The sequence below is a fragment of the Pristis pectinata genome, chromosome 23 (genome assembly GCF_009764475.1).
Source record: "Pristis pectinata isolate sPriPec2 chromosome 23, sPriPec2.1.pri, whole genome shotgun sequence".
NCBI classification, from domain to species: domain Eukaryota; kingdom Metazoa; phylum Chordata; class Chondrichthyes; order Rhinopristiformes; family Pristidae; genus Pristis; species Pristis pectinata.
This window is the reverse complement of record NC_067427.1, coordinates 3,356,128-3,373,179: the sequence shown is the minus strand read 5'-3', so window position 1 is coordinate 3,373,179 and position 17,052 is coordinate 3,356,128. Positions and strand designations below refer to the sequence as shown.

Below are 17,052 nucleotides of genomic sequence, written 5' to 3'. Positions count from 1 at the left end.
TGTCAATACTGTGAACTATTTTTGTTCATTTTGCACTATGCTCTTTAAGACTTTCTGTAAGAATGTCCATGGACCACTGTTGCAGTAGTCGATGACTATTGCAAACACTTTGGGACATTGTGCTGTATTAAACACATACACAAGACCACAGATGCTGGAATCTGGAGCAACAAACAATCTGCTGCAGGAACGCAGCGGGTAGAGCAGCTTCTGTGGAGGGAAAAGAATTGTCAACGTTTTGGGTCAAACCCCTGCATCAGGACTCTTCATGCTCTGATGCAGGGTTTCAACCTGAAATGTTGACAATTCCTCCCACCCACAAGCTGCTCGACCCGCTGAGTCCCTGCAGCAGATTGTTTGTTACTACCCACAACTGCAGGCTGCTCTGTCGACATAAAATTGTGTTTACTTTGCATCATTGCTAACTGGTTCATCTTTAGGGATTGTGTTGAGGAAGTGACGATGTTGGTGTGGGACATAGTTTGGCTGCTGCCTTCTAAATAGCCCTGATTTTGAAGTGAGAAAGAATGAGACACCAACAGTTTATAATGGAAGGTACCACTGTTTTTCACAAAAAACATAAGATAGTGTTTCTAACTCTGAATCAAGATGAGATCATAAGAATTTTTTTTGGCCCTGGAGAAGAGTGAGAGTGGGAGTAAATTATGAACCTTACACAACACGCTACCAAGGAGACAGCAACAACTTACATTTTAATAGCACCCTCAAAACAACAAACACACCCTAAGAGAACTTCACAGGAAGATCAACAAATGAAATTTGACACCAAGGCACATTAGGGCAGATAACAAAAGGGTTGCTCAAAGAGAGGGGTTTTAAGTATCACCTTCAAGGACAGAGCAAGAGGTTTACCTCAGCACTTGAAGCCATGGTTCTCAGTGGAGAGAGATTAAATATGGGGATGTTCTAGAGGCCAGCACTGGAGGGGCACCGAGGTCTTGGAGGGCACCTGGGATGTTAAGCAGAGAAGGACAAAGTGTTTAAACAAAATTTGGCTGCACAAGGAAATAGCCCAGTTTTGTACACAGACTCATCAAACCCTGACAAGCAGGATCATATTTTCAGATGCCTGTCTTGAATTTCATCCTGCAGAAAGCAGCTGCGGTCTGGATTAGCACTTACAGGATCTCTAAAGCTTAACTTCTTCAATGCTCATGGGTGAACTGAGAGGGTAAACAGTTTAAATGCCACAGGGTCAGCGTTCCCCAGAACCTTGCAAAGACAGCATCTACTGAATACAGAGTGAGCAGGGACCCTAACACTGTCTTTCCCTACAATGTAACCCACTGAGATAAGTGCACATTTCTTTCTCCGGAGTAAAGGTTATTCAGACAGTGACACATTGTGAGTGCAGAACATACTAAACAACTTAAACAGTGAGAGATTTTCAGTCTGAGTTCACTGAATCACTACAGCTTTTTGAATTATTTTCATATATCATTCACGCCACGATACGCTGCATAAAATAACAGTGTTTCAAAAACATGCTGTATTTTTCAGAGGCATTAAGAGACACCAGCTATAAACATTATTTCTGGTGTATGTGGAAGTAACACACAGCACAAGTGTACTTAACACCTTGTGCATTTGAAGCATTTGTCCTAAGCTGAATTGAAGGCTCAATAACTGGACGATTTTGGTGGAGAGTCCCCAAAATTTAATGAGGCAACATCAATAGTTTGGGGCGGGGGCGAACATTTCTGCAGATGTGATTCCAGATGTTACCTCCCTGGTGCCAGGAACAAGAACACCAAGCAGCTGTAAAACTCTCACCGTGAGATAGCAGTGGAAGTGATGAGACCCTGCAGGAAGATTTTATGGAGTTAGGATTAAGGAGGAAGACTTCAAAAGGTGGCGATGTCCAGACTAGAGTCACAGAGTTGGACAGTGCAGAAATGGGCCCTTCAGCCCACCTTGCCCATCTGCACTAGGTCCATGCCTGTCGAAACATCTCTTAAGCACAGCATCCAACTCCGGCAGCGAGTTCCACATATCAACCACTCTCAGAACCCTTTTAAAACTCCTTCCTCTCGCCTTAAAAACTATATCCTCTTCCCATTTTTTAATACCCCCTACTATGAAGATAAGATCCTGACTACCCTTTCCATGCCTCTTTATAATTTTATATACCTCTTTCTGGTTAACCCTCAGCCTCCTTCACTCCAGGGAGAACCCCACAACGAAAGTCCTCCGATCCAGGCAACATGCAGCTGAATCTCCTCCGCACTCCCTCCAGTACAATCACATCCTTCCTCCAGTGTGGTGACCAGAACTGCACCCAGTACCCCAGGTGCGGTCTAACTAGTGTTCTGGAAAGTTGCAACATTACACTGCAACTTCTATGTTCTGTGCCCGACCTATGCCATCTGTCTTCTTCACCAACCAATCCACCTGGTGCCACCACTGCTGATGCCACATAGCAGTGAGTACAGAAATGGAACAGCACGGATGAACTCAGGGCTGGAGGGACAGGGCTCGAGGGAAGGGGCACTTGGACCTGCTACAGGAAATGTGGGACCTGAACAGGCCAGATGAGCTGTACCTCAACCGGACTTGGGCCAACTTCCTCACGAGCAGGTCTGCTCATGGTGTTGGGCAGGGTTTAACCTGGCTTAGCAGAAGTACGTGGTCAGAGTCATACAGCACAAAAACAGGCCCTTCACCAGCCCACCCATCTCCATGCTGGCCATCTACACTACTCCCATGTACCAGCACTTGGTCCTTAGCCTTCATGTGCTTGTCCCGATACTTCTAACTGTTGTAAGAGTACCTGTCCCTAGCACCATAAAGCATAGGGGCAGAATTAGGACATTCGGCCCAGAATCTGCTCCGCCATTCGATCACAGCTGATTTATTTTTCCCTCTCAACCCCATTCTCCTGCCTTCTCCTCATAACCTTTGACGCCCTTACCGATCCAGAACCTGTCAACCTCCGCTTTAAATACACCCAATGACTTGGCCTCCACAGCCGTCTGTGGCAACAAATTCCACAGATTCACCACCCTCTGGATAAAGAAGTTCCTCCTCATCTCAGTTCTAAAGGGATGCCCCTTTATTCTGAGGCTGTGCCCTCAGATCCTAGACTCTCCACTGATGGAAACATCCTCTCCATGTCCACTCTATCCAGGCCTTTTAATATTCAGTGGGTTTCAATGAGATCCCTCCTCATCCTTCTAAACAGACAGGTTCAGAGCCATCAAACACTCCTCATACATTAACCCTTTCATCCCCAGGATCATTCTTGTAAACCTCCTCTCCAACGCCAGCACATCCTTCCTTAGAAATGGGGCCAAAAACTGCTCACAATACTCCAAATGTGGTCCGACTAATGGCTTATAAAGCCTCAGCATTACATCCTTGCTTTAATATCCCAGTCCTCTCGAAATAAATGCTGACATTGTGTTTGCCTTCCTTACTACCGACTCAACCTGCAAGTTAACCGTTAGGGAATCCTGCACTGGGATTCTCTCCCCATTTAGAAAATAGTCTGTGCCTTTATTCCTTCTACCAAAGTGCATGACCGTACACTTCCCTCCGCTGTATTCCATCTGCCACACCAGCACCCAGTCAGGCACCGTGCTGTAGATTCCAATCAGCCTCAGATCCCCTCTAAACCTCCTACCCCTTACCTTCAAACCATGCCCTCCATTCTCACAAACCTCTGCTCCAGGGTAGGTAGAAGGAAACTTTACCCCATCTCTGCCTCGTATAATGGGAAGGTGGGGAAAGACTGAAAATGAAGTATAGCTGGTAAGGTGGTTTTATAGCTACTGTTGGAAAGCTGGTAGGAGAGAGGCAAGCCTGGGTGCTTAACGTCCCTGGTTACAGGATTTATGGGATGGGGAGGGGGAATGGGAATATTGGTTAAAGAAATAATTAAGCTGCAAGAAGTCAAGATGTCAGAAGGATCATCAAATGGTTATATGCTGAACAGAGGAAAATGAAGCAATCACACTGTTGGGTTTGTACTAAACATCCAAATAGGCCAAGGCAGATTACAGATCATTTATTTGCAAATTTCTTACATGCAAAAAGCACTAGGGCAAAAATAGTGGGAGATTTCAATAACCATAATATTAACTGGAAGACTGTGTAAAAGCCTTTGAATTTATGAAGGGCATAGAATTCTTAAATTGCATTCAGAACCTTTGTCAACAAGTCTGGGACAAGTCTGACACCGAAGAGCTTCCAGTGTAAAACTCTGGATGTAGAGAATGTAGTTGAACAGATGGAAGATGTGTCAGTGGGAGAGGATTTTTGAGGTCATGTTCATAATTCGGTTAGAATAGTTATGAAAAAGGACAAATATGAAAGAGAAGTAAAGGTTCCAAAGTAGAGTGAGGCTAGTTAAGGAAGACTAAAAGGTGAGTCAGCCAACAGCTTCTTGAAGTTTAATGAGTGTCAGACAGAGAGGAGGATAAGCATTAAGTTCTCAATAGATATCTCAAGGATATTCATTGAGAACTTAACGCTGCTGAAGTTAAAAGTTAGAAGAGAAATTAGGAAAACAAAGAGTATGAAATATTGACAAATAAAAGAAAAGAAAATTCAAACATGTTTTATAAATACATAGAGAGCAAGAGTATAACCAAGGCAAGAGCTGGACCAACGAGGGACCAATAAGGTAATCTGTTGTGTGCCAAAGAATGTTCTTAATGAATATTTTACAACAGAATTCACAAAAGAGTGCATTATCACCAATATTGCAGTTGTAGAAAAATTGGATGAGATAAATACAACAAAAGAGCTGTTAAGGGGTTTATCTTCTTTGAAGATGGATATGCTGCCAGCTCCATGGTAATCAAGCAAACAAGGGAGCAAACTGCAGAGGCTCTGACTAGTTTCTCAATCCTGCCCTGCTTCTGATGTGGTGCAAGAGGATTGAAATGCTTTTCCCTCTTCTAACCTCACATAACAAGTACAGACAGATACAACAAAGCCCAGAAATCCATCCCCTGACAGGAACATTGTACCATCGCTTCCAAAAATTAAAGAGATCAAATAAATGATTGCGGGTCAGTTTAACTTCAGTGGTGAGCAAGTGACCCTAAGTGACATTATAACCCTTCATTTAGGAAGGTACAGAGTGATCGAGACAATAAGACCACAAGATACAGGAGCAGAATTAGGCCATTCGGCCCACTGAGTCTACTCCGCCATTCAATCACAGCTGATTATTTTTTTCAACCCCATTCCCCCGCCTTCTCCCCACATCTTTAGATATGGATTGTTAAGGGAAGTCATGTCCGGCTAATGATTGGATTTTAGATGGGTTGTTCACAAGGTTACCACAAGAAAATGAAAGCCCATGGAATTCATAGACAAGTGGTAACTTCAATTTAAAATGGGGCCAGTGGCAGGAAGCAAAGTTAATGGTTGACGTGCGTTTCTGTGACTGGAAGGCTGTAACCAATGGGTTCAACATGGGTCAGTCCCTTGCTTTCTGTAATAGGCCTGACTGATGTGGACCTGGTTATACAGGACCTAATAAAGAAGAGTGCTGGTGATACAAAAATCAGGCAGGTTGACAGTGAGGAGAAAAGCTTTAGCCACGGGGAGGTAGAGACGATCAGGCCAACTGAGCAGAAAGGTGACAAGTGGAATTTAATCCGAAGTGTGAGGTGAAGCATCTGGGGAGAGGCAACGCGGCGAGGAATAAAGTAAAACTCCAATACTCCAACAGTATAAACTGGCATCACGACACACAACATCATGGGTCAAATGTGCCTGGTGCTGTACTGTTCTGTGTAACTGAAGGGGACTTAAGCAGTGCCGGACTGGCAGATTTCCCAGACAATTGGATGTTATTCCTATTTAAACCTCAACACATTTTTTATCTAAAGATGCTACAATGGTGTTATGAATTTCCCAGTGAAGGTGGTAAATTTAAATGGAACTTGGGAAATGGGACCCTGGTCAGTTTAAAGAGAGCACAACTGGGGCGCCGGTGAGCTCAACGGGTGTGTGGGAACGGGAACCCACTGAGTGGACAGGAAGTGCAGCAAACATTACCTGGCGAGCCAGATAAAGAACTGGGAATTCTGACTGGTCGGACAGTGGATCATTGGAGTTTTTATACCATAAGTGGAAGGATATTGAGTGGTGTGGAAGGTCACTACATGGAGTGTATGTAGGCAGCCTTAAAAGGTGGCAGGACAGGTATATAAAGTGGCTTTAAAGGGTATATAGGACACTTTTCTCTTTCATGCGGTGCATTGAATAAAAATGCAGTGAGGACGAGGATGTTGCCGGGACTCGGGGCCCTGAGTTACAGGGAGAGGTTGGCCAGGCTATTCCTTGGCATGTAAGAGATTGAGGGGTGACCTTATAGAGGTGTCTAAAATGATGAGGGGCATAGATAGGGTGAAGGCGCAGTCTTTTTCCCAGGGAAAGGGACCCAAAAACTAGAGGGCAGTGGTTTAAGGTGAGAGGAGAAAGATATAAAAGGGAGCTGAGGGGCAAGTTTTTCACACAGAGGGTGGTGGGTGTGTGGAACGAGCTGCCAGAGGAAGCTGTAGAGGCGGGTACAATATCAATATTTAAAAGACATTTGGACAGGTCCATGGATATGAAAGGTTTAGAGGGATATGGGCCAAATGTGGGCAAACGGGACCATCTTAGCTGGTACCTTGGTCAGCACGGGCGGGTTGGGCCGAAGGGCCTGTTTCCGTGCTGTATGAACTCCTGCTCAGCACGTCCTAGGAAGGTTGGGATCACACTGGTGAAGGCGCAGGTGAGATTTACAAAGACAATTAGAGATTTACAAAATTGGAAAACTGTAGCTATGAGAAAAGATTGGGTGAGCTGGGATTGTTTCTCTTGGAACAGAGGAGGAGAGACTATGCAAGTCCTTCATAATTTTATTGCCTCAGTGGAATAAATAGTGAACCCATTTCCCTCAGCAGAGGCATCAATAATCAGAAGGTATAAATTTAATAAAACTAGTAGGATTAGAAGAGCAAAAAGAATGTTTTACTCTAAAGGGCGGTGAGAGTCTGGAACCCACTGCCTGAGAGAGGATTGGGGTCAGAAAGCCTCATCATGTTTAAAGGACTCGGACGTGCTCTTGAAGATCTGTGACCTGCAGGGTTATGAAGCCAGTGCGGGAGGCTGGGTAACTCTTTTTGGCCCAGCACACATACGATGGGCCTAACGACCTCCTTCTGTCTCATAAATTTTCTGATGTTGTGATGCTCGAGTTATCTGCTTGTTATTTATCAGATATCGATTAATGGAAGACTAATGGCCTAACTGCTACAGCTACCTTGTGCAACCTGCCCTTTCCTGGATATCAACTCACCCAGAATTTGTCAATGGAAGACTAACTGATAACTTTTCTTCCAAGGTGTCAAAGACAATCAAGTGAAGCTCCAGAATCTATCAATCCTCATTCCGCTATCACTTTTCACAGGCTGCTCGCTTTCTGTAATATTTACATCGGTTCTGGCACCCAGGAGTCCCAACCACAAACTGCAAATTAGTACCTGATGGGACAGTTCACTCCCCAATGCACAGAATTGACGCACGTCTGAGATAGTTTAAATATTAATGTATCTGGCACAGAGCAAAGTAATCTGCTTCCCAGCAAGGGATTTTTTAAGATAATATCTATTTATTCCTTTATGTTGCTGCAGGGCTGGTATTTACCATCCATCCATAGATGGGCCCTTACTTCACAGATAACTAAGAGCCAAACAAATTGGTGGATCAGAGGCAACAAATTGGCCAGAGCTTTGTCGGGGCAAGTTTCCTTCCCTCAAGCACATTAATGAACCAGGAGGATTCTTAATGACAATCTAGTGGTTTAGTGGTCACTGAAACCAGCTCGTTTTAAATTCCAGATTTATTTAATTCCTTTAATTTCCCCAATTTCCAGGAAGAGTTTTGAACACGTGGCTCTGGATCAACAGCCAGAGCTCTGGCTGCAACTGGTCCATCTTCCTGAGGGGTCATCAATATTACATTAGGAAATGTTATTTGTACTGTTAAACCTGCAGTCTGCCTCAGGGGGAATACAGAAGCTCTAAAGTTGCCAACTCTAGTACTGTTTTTTTAAATAAGCGCATGTTTGTTAGGCATCATCAGAATTTACATAACCTTTGTCGAGCTCACAAATGCTCGCAAAGTTTCCACCGACATCTCGGCAGATCGTGTAACCAGCACGGAGTGATGTTCGGAATTAAGCGCATGGATCGAGGAGATTACTTTCTGTAATTCTTCAGAGGGTTGGTAGGTTAACAGCTGTGTTGGCCGTGGCTCGTTTGGGAGCTCAGTTAGATCGTAGATTCAAACCCAATCCAGAAGAAGAGCGATCTTCTTGGCTGGTGAGGGAGTGATGGACCATCGGAGGTCCCCGACAGCTCAGAGCCTTGTCCATGGGGTGTTTTATAAAAACCGGGGAATTATCCCCGGGGATTAGTTACAGCTCCGAGATGGGTAATCCGACCATGGCCAAGGGGTTGTCCATGGGGTTGGCTACAGTCCCGCCATTCAAGCGTCTCCCGGGCTGGGAAGCAGTTTGGGAGATCCTAAGGATGAACACGGTGCCACCGAAATGCAAAGCTTTTCATTTTTGTTTCTGTCAACAGGTAGTCAAAAACCTCAAATCCGCCTGATTCCCAACTGTTGAGAGTTTACTTACACAGGCGGTGTGTTGGTTTAATCTGGCAGCTACCGGCTCGGTTAATGAGGCACAAATTTCCTTTTGATTTAGATCACCAACGGAACCCACTGTAAACATAAAATACAGGCGATTAAAATGTTGAAAACTTTATCAATGTGAGACTTGTTCAATTATGTAACATTAAGTCAGTCGGTTGGTGTAGAGTTTAGATTTACCTCTGACACTGTCCTTTGACCTGGTGTTCAGAAGTTAGGGTAAAGGTTCTTCCAGAAGGAAGATGCAATTGCCATTTTCCTGGAGAATGTGACGAGATGGTAAAAATGATGCAGAAAGTAGCTGTTAAGCACTGATTCAAAGTTAAATCACATCATAATTACACGAGTTTAGTGCGCTGGAAGTGGGTAAGTTTAAAAGTAGGAATTACGTGGTGCAGATAGTGTCAGCAGAACTTTGCACTGCACCCATATGTAGTTACCTGGTCGTTGTGTTCTTAATACTGTGTGTGGATGTCTCTCTTTACTCAGAGAACTGTGATCTGTCTCTGATGTCAGTGAACAAACTGACCTGGGAACATTTAATCCAAAACAAAAATACCAAGTGTTTAGTTTGAAGCCAAAAACTAGCGAGCAGTTGACAACGAAGGACATTGTGAAGACATCGCTGCTGAAGAAGGATCTCGTGGTTCCTTCCATCGCTGATTCATGTAGAATTGGGGGCAGTGTTCCCTCAAATAAACAGCTGCTCAAATAGAAGAGTGATAACTGTTGTACGGTGCACAGTACCATCTAAATCCCCCCAATGCTAACTAAATAAAAAATTCAGAGCGGGTTTTATTTGAACAGCAGAAGTTATGGGAATTCTCACAGGAGAGTTGGAGGCCGGGCGGGTTTTAAGTGCTGGGTCTCATTTGAGTTACAAGTCTTGGTGCCTGGGTGTTTCTGACAGAAATCTGGAGCTGGAGCACCGAGAGGGTCTCGACCCGAAACGTTGACTGTCCATCTCCCTCCACAGATGCTCCCTGACCCACTGAGATCCTCCAGCATTGTGTGCATTGCTCCAGATCCCAGCGCCTGCAGAATCTCTCGTCTCACACCGACCAGCTTTCAGTAATTTTGCAGCCACGAGCATCAGGAGGGGACGTAACAAAAGTTTGCAGAAACACTGACCCGAACTGTTAATTCTGTTTCTCTCCTGCCCCGATAAGCATTTCCAGCGTTTTGTTTTTATTTCAGAAGTTCAGCATCTGGAGTATTTCGCTTATGTAGACAGTAGATTGTTTTAATACAGGAATAATAATATTTAAGAAATGAGAAGGAGGCAATAAAGCACAAGACGAGAGCATCAATAATTACTTCTAAGACTAATCACTTCTAATGGGAAGACAATTTATTGTTCAACATTAATGCATTAGTACTGAATGGTCTTGCTTTACCGTGAATTATTTTCATCCATATCTCCTGGGGTAGAGAATACTCATACAACAATAGTAAGGTCAACTTATTGATTAACAAACATCCCCCATGATTCATTGAAGCAACGCTACGTGAGATGTGTCAGGGTCTGTGTGTCCACTACCATGAGGATGCTGCCAGGACTTGAAGGCCTGAGTGACAGGGAGAGGTTGGCCAGGCTGGATCTTTATTCCTTGGAGCGTAGGAGAATGAGGGCTGATCTTATAGAAATGTTTAAAATCATGAGAGGCATCGATAAGGTGGACAGTCTTTTCCCCAGGGTAGGGGAGTCGAAAATTAGGGGGCATAGGTGTAGGGTGAGAGGGGAAACATTTAAAAGGGACCTGAGGGGCAACCTTTTCACCCAGAGGGTGGTGAGTATATGGAACGAGCTGCCAGAGGAAGTGGGTGAGGCAGGTACAACAGTATCTTTGGAACAGAGTGAACACACAATCAAACCAGTACATAGAAGTTCCCTGCCCAGTCCAATGGTTGGGATTCAATGTTCTCACCACTGCAGTCTGGGTTCGATTCCTGGTCAGGGAGAGGAAATTTTGTTTGAGCACTTAGACACACACATGAACAGGCAGGAAATGGAGGCATAGAGACCTTGTGCAGGCAGTTTAAATCGGCATCACGGTTACCACATTTAAAAGGCATTTAGATAGTTACATGAATAGAAAACATGGGCCAAATGCAGGTAAAGGGACTCAGTTATGCACCTTGGCCAGCATGGGCAAGTTGGGCTGAAGGGCCTGTTCCTATGCTCTATTGTTCTATGTAAATTGAAAGATTGTGGCAAAAGAGACAGGTCAATATAAAAATATATTTTGGAAGCAGAAGTAGGGAGAGAGAAGATATCTTAAGACATGATGAAATTTTAAACACAAGTGCTGTGCAAATGTACTTGTTACTGCCATAGTAAGTTGGAATCGTGCAGGTAGAATTTTACAATGTAATTTTGAGCAGTTATAGGAAATGCTACAAAGGCAATGGAGAAGTTACAGTGAGAAATGGAGATCTCAGGAACTTGGGCTCTTTTCCCAAAAGCCGTGATTTGTATTTACGCTGGAGGGTTCCAGGGTACAGCAGGGCAAACATAACAGATTGCTTCCAATGTTTACCACACTTATTGGAACACACAAATTAGTTACGTAGATGAAAACTTTTAAACATTTTTTCCCCAGATGGATGATTAAAATTTAAAATTCTCTTCCACAAGCTGCTTCTCTAGAACCAGTTCTTTAAGAAGCTACTGAAGAGGAACAATGCAACACTCCTGAGTCCCTCTGCACAGCATGCTGCAATCTTTCACCATTTAAATAATCTGATCTTCCATTTTTCCTTCCAAAGTGGATGACCTCGAATTTACCAACATTGTAGTCCATCTGCCAGACCCTTGCCCACTCACTTAACCTATCTATATCTCTCTGTAGACTCTCCGCATCCTCTGCTACATCTATTTCTGGTTTATTGCCTGTGCCACTGTAATGTTATTATTTGGCGGCCTCTAGACAACTCCCACCAGTGATTTTTTCCCTTTACTATTCCTAAGGGCAGGCACGGTAGTGTCGCGGTTAGCGTAACGCTATTACAGCGCCAGCGACCCAGGTTCAATTTCGGCCACTGTCTGTAAGGAATTTGTACATTCTCCCCGTGACTGCATGGGTTTCCTCCGGGTGCTCCGGTTTCCTCCCACATTCCAAAGATGTATGGGTTAGGAAGTTGTAGGCATGCTATGTCGGTGCCGGAAGCGTGGCGACACTTGCGGGCTGCCCCCAGAACACTCTACGCAAAGGCTGCATTTCACTGTGTTTCAATCTACATGCGACTAATAAAGGTATCTTGTCATTCTCATAGTATGTGTATCAGCACCACTGCACTGCACACGGGAGTATTGGTATTGGTTTATTATTGTCACTTGTACTGAGGTACAGTGAAAAACTTGTCTTGCATACCGATCGTACAGGTCATTACATAGTGTTATTGGACACCTGTGGGAATCTATGTAACTGCAGCCCTAGTGTTTAAAAGTACAGCTATTCTGATAAATAGCCAACAGTTAGAAAACCAGGAAAGGGTTAGGGATTCTAAGCTAACCTGTGATGATACACAAGAGAACAAAAAATATAAGACAGACAAGACAACTGAAGACACAGGTTTACTGAGGACTCAGTTCCCCAAACACAGCCAAGCTTTCTCTGGAAAAGGTTTAGGAAAGATCCATCATTTGTATCCGAACTGCAAATAGAAAAGGGCTATAAATAAAGATCAAAGGAACATAAAATTCAGTCCACAAGAAAGGCAGGTATGTGGGAAAGGATGTGCATGGGAGAGATCACTATGAAGAAAATCCAAATGATCCCATCACAATTAATCACAGTAAAATACAATTTAAAACAGTAATCGTTAGTTCTTAAGCCAGATAACAACTCCATTCCAATGATGGACGGTACAAACAGTTATCCACAGTTGAATTCCACAAAGGGAGAGCTGGTGTGCTGTATGGAGGATTAATTATCCTTTTATTTTATTCATGAGAAAGAATTGTCAATTTATTCCATTTCACCAGTTGAAGTCGTAATTACACACTCCCATTTTCCAGTAAAAAAAATTGGTAAGGCACATTAATCAGATATTGATAAACCAGAACTAAATATCAACTGTTAACATTCATAAATACCCTAATATCTGGATTTATTTTGCGGTTGTGTGAAGTTCTATTTTTTTTTAAATACAGAGGCAGTTTAGCTACTCGGTCAGTGCATGCAGACAAACTATTCAACTGCTGCTTGATTGTAAGCAGAACATAATCTGTATTTTACTCTTCAGTTTCCCCAATGTGCTACACTTTGAAAATGCAATAAGATCATTGCCTGAGACACTGACTCACTTTCTCTTTTCACTGATGCTGCCTGACCTGTCAGTATTTCCAACATTTCCTGCTTTTGATTTCAGATTTCCAGCATCAATTCCCTTTAACTAATTGTTTTAACATCAAAACAACCACCAAAAAAAACTGTTCCCGGAAGCCTTCCCTCCAGTGCTTTGGTGTGAATTCTTCTTCGCATCTATGGGTAGGAGAGGGATGATGGCATCCAGGGAGAAACAAGGAGACTTAGAGACTGGGAGACATCCCACACAACTCAAAACATTTCCCGGTGAACGCTGCGGAGTACAAAGTAGGTTGTTGCAAAATATTACTGGACACTAGTGGGCCTTCTAGCATTTACGCATAGGTGAAGAAAACAGATGGTTACGAGCTAAAAAACAAAAATATAATAAGTCACGGCGGACAAGTCAACACAAGGTAGGTTAAACATAGTCACTGCAACTTAACAAAGAGCCCCAAAAATGTTCAACATTGCACGGCTCTCTGCATAAAGCAGCAGTTTTCTCTACCAGACAATACAATTAACAAGCGGTCCTGAAGTAAACCACAGATCCCCACCTTAGAAATAAGAAACAGTACTGTCAGATTGTGCTCAGAGGTTTTGCTGTGGACATGTACTCAAATGGTTTAGCAAATTAAGTGGCATTCTGACACCCCATCTCACCTTAGCGCACAGAGTGAGGATGTAGTGGAGGAGCTGCCAATTACTTCTGACATGTCAGTGAAAAGCCTTGCCTGCAGTAACACCTAATTATATTCATGCAAACTAAATACAGTATACATATCCATACAGATCCGACATGATTAGGAATACCCCACTGTGCCTCTTTCATAATTATTTATAAATACCAGGAGTATTAGTTCATGTTGGAATTCAAAGGAACACTACTGAACCTTTTCACTAATTATCACCTCCAGTTTCCCTCACTTCCCAAGAGATTCTGCAGCTGTAACTGACCCAATCATTTTGGCATGAAGCTTTAATGGTATGTGTGTAGAATTAAAACATCACTCCCAAGAGGTTAACTAATTTCATGATCAACAAAGACCTCAACATCAGCTGAAACTCATCCAGCTATGGATTTAACTCAAGTTTGGACTAATTTTCCAATTATCTTCAATTACATACTGATCAACAGCAGCCTGGCGAGCTGAGGCAAGGTGGAAACTTGGCCCCAGTAACTTAATGCAAACGTGTTTTCAATCTCAATAGGGGAGCTGGCATTAGAATCAGAGTTACTACAAGTTTGGAACAGCAAAATCATTTCTGTGCTCGAACAAGTTCACGATAAAGGGAACAATCGAGAAGGCAAAATAATTTGACTACTCAAACTTTGCTCACCCAATAAAAGTTATATCTGCACAGATCACACATGGCAAAACTTTACTGGAAAGAGACCTGGAAAAGTAATGAACGAAGATTTATCCTAAGATTCCCATTGACTGATCCTTGTGGCTGATAACAACGAACAGCAATCCATTTGTCTTCTCCCAGCATCACTTCAGATCTGGCCACTTCCTGAACTTTTTGGTAACAGCAGTACTAACACAAGCCCAAGATCTCTCAAAGGCTGCCATGCACGAAGGGAGTTGCACTAGTGAGGAAATTCACACAGATGACTTATGCCGTGCACATTTCCTCAATCCCTTCTTATTTAAGCACATAGAACATTTGGCTCCAATACCCTGCCTCTCTGCTTCTTTGCAGAAGACCAAAGAACATTATCCTGCAAACCGGGAGTTTGAGAGAGAGCTGTCATACTCAAATCACTTTTTGCTTTACATTTCCCCTGCTGAGACCTAGTCCGTAATTTAGAGGTTTTGTTGGGGAACAAGCAGCCAAACAACATCATTATCCATGGGGACTTCAAATGTCCCAGGATTCAGCTGAAATAAATTGAGGGAAAAAACTTCACGAATGCAATTTTTAAAACCACGCTGTGCTTAATGTGCATTGATAATGACTTCAAGCTCTTTCTACTGTGTTTTTCCCATGCTGCAGCTGATTCATTGTGTATTGGGCACTCCAGCCTTTCCCAATGTGATTTGCAGGAAATTTCAGTTTATGCTCTAATGGTAAAATAATCACAGAAACCAGTGTGTGAGATGCAGCAAGCTCCTGGCCAGTGTCTGCGTCCCTCAGTCAAGCACGTGGCTTCTAACTTGTGAGCAGAAAACAAAGTTATCTTACACAGGTGAGTGCTCCTTGGGGTGGATACTGGTGCTACAGTTTGCTCAGGATAGAAACATTTTATTGTAACACGTGCTAATGGAGTACACCTTTACGTACACATCTCTGCTTGGAACAACACGAAAGTGAATGACTTGTGTGACACTATATAGACTCTAAAAATGGAGACGTTATTATATAAAAAATGCAATTTATTGATTGCTGGGTGGATGCTGACAGATGGGTCACGCACCGAGAGACAACATGGGAAGCCAGGGCAGCTGTGCCGAACCCCGTCACGCAGGGATAAGACACGAGTCCTGTACCACCATGTGTTGACAATGACCTCCCTGATCACTGATGAACCTTTCACCTGTTGGCAAAGAGAAATATTGTGGCTGGGTTTACATTCTCTCCCTGCTGCCACAAGTATAGGATTCATTCCATCACTGGGTCCAAAGGCTTAGAAGACTCTCCTTCCTCTCATCCTCAAGCAGGTGTCCTTGAACAACTGCTATTTAAGAAATAATAATGTAGTTGACATACATGTATACGGTACCTGTCGCAGGGCAGCCTTTGAGATTGGACAATATGCCAGTAATCCACTTGTATCTGGTAACACTACATCTTAGCTTAACAAAGGACAACAGGGGAATCAACTCAGTAGTTTTTACCAGTATGTATTTCAATGCATGAAGTATACACAGTGCACCCTAATTACTGTATTCTAATACAATGTCCACACTTAATGTTGAGATTACAACACATTTGGCATCAAACAAATAGGACAGTGGTATGACACTAAGGACAAAGCACTAGCACGTCCTGTGCTAAAATATTACACCAGGCAGCATTAGGAAACCAAAAGAGAAGAATTAAAAAATAAACAAACTTGAGTCACGTTTATGTACAACCCAGTGCCTCTCAGACACACATGGTAGGTGTGTCTAACAGCAGAACATAAACCATTATAAATAGGTACATTTAAGGTGCAAAGGCTTCCATCCTACAGACACCCCACTAGAAACCCAGAGAGTGTTAAAAACTACATTAACTTCAGCTTCTCCACGGAGCTGTGTGATCCTTTGCTTACTTACCAACTTTGATTTCAAACCGATCACAAATAAATTGATATCAAAAGGAGTATACAGAAGATGCAAAATCAAAACCTTGTTTCAAGTTAACTGTTAGTTTTTTTTTGTTTGTTTCTCTGGTACATAAATCTGGCCTTCGGTTGTGCAAGTAGAGACACATCAGAGGGGAGCAGCCTCTCGTCTCAGAACAGCAGAAGAGAGCCAAAATTATTGGAAAAGGGGTCTTGTGTGTGTTAAACATCAGCAGTATAAAGACCATTCTAAAGATAAAAGCCATTTCTTATGGTATTGTTGGGGTAAGGATCTGTTAACCATGTTAATCCACAGACTGTGTAGATAAGAATACACATTCTGGTCCCCTAATATATAACAGACGTCAGCACTATTTGACCTTGCATTGTCCTCGTTTTCACATTCACCCAGCTGACTTTTTTTTTTACGAGGTCTCTTTCCCCTGGACACCAGTGGCCGTCTTAATGGAGCTTATCGTTCGGTTGAACCAGGTCTTCTTGGCCGCCTGAACTTCATTTAAAGCCAAACCCAAGTGGTGCTCCAGGTCCTGAAAACAGAACAGAACAATTACAATTACAAGGCTGGAAGCCTCAATTTGTGTTTTGCGTTGAAGTGATTTACAAGCTCAGAAAATGACCCGAGGCATCAACCTTACGGGGAAATCAACACCCGATGGGGGCCAACTGGGAAGGGATGGCAAAGGATGGGAAGGGCAAGTTGCTTAGTGAGTACACAGGCAGCAGACGTCATCCCTTAAAAACACTTAAAAAAAAACTTTTTCAAATGAG

General features: G+C 43.1%; 1 protein-coding gene and 1 long non-coding RNA gene across 2 annotated transcripts in view; both read right to left on the bottom strand.

Moving 5' to 3' along the window:
• Positions 1-904: 904 nt before the first annotated feature.
• On the bottom strand, positions 905-8,942 carry LOC127582224 (uncharacterized). Its single transcript, XR_007958085.1, has 3 exons — positions 8,860-8,942; positions 8,663-8,751; positions 905-970 (listed from the first exon to the last, which is right to left on the bottom strand). It is a non-coding gene; the product is annotated as an uncharacterized LOC127582224 (long non-coding RNA).
• Positions 8,943-15,349: 6,407 nt separating this feature from the next.
• LOC127582221 (rab GTPase-activating protein 1) overlaps positions 15,350-17,052 on the bottom strand; it is a 161,254-nt gene continuing 159,551 nt past the window's right edge. Inside the window, 1 exon segment of the mRNA XM_052037334.1 lies at positions 15,350-16,811. Coding sequence (XP_051893294.1) covers positions 16,689-16,811 — 123 coding nt within the window. The 3' untranslated portion in view covers positions 15,350-16,688.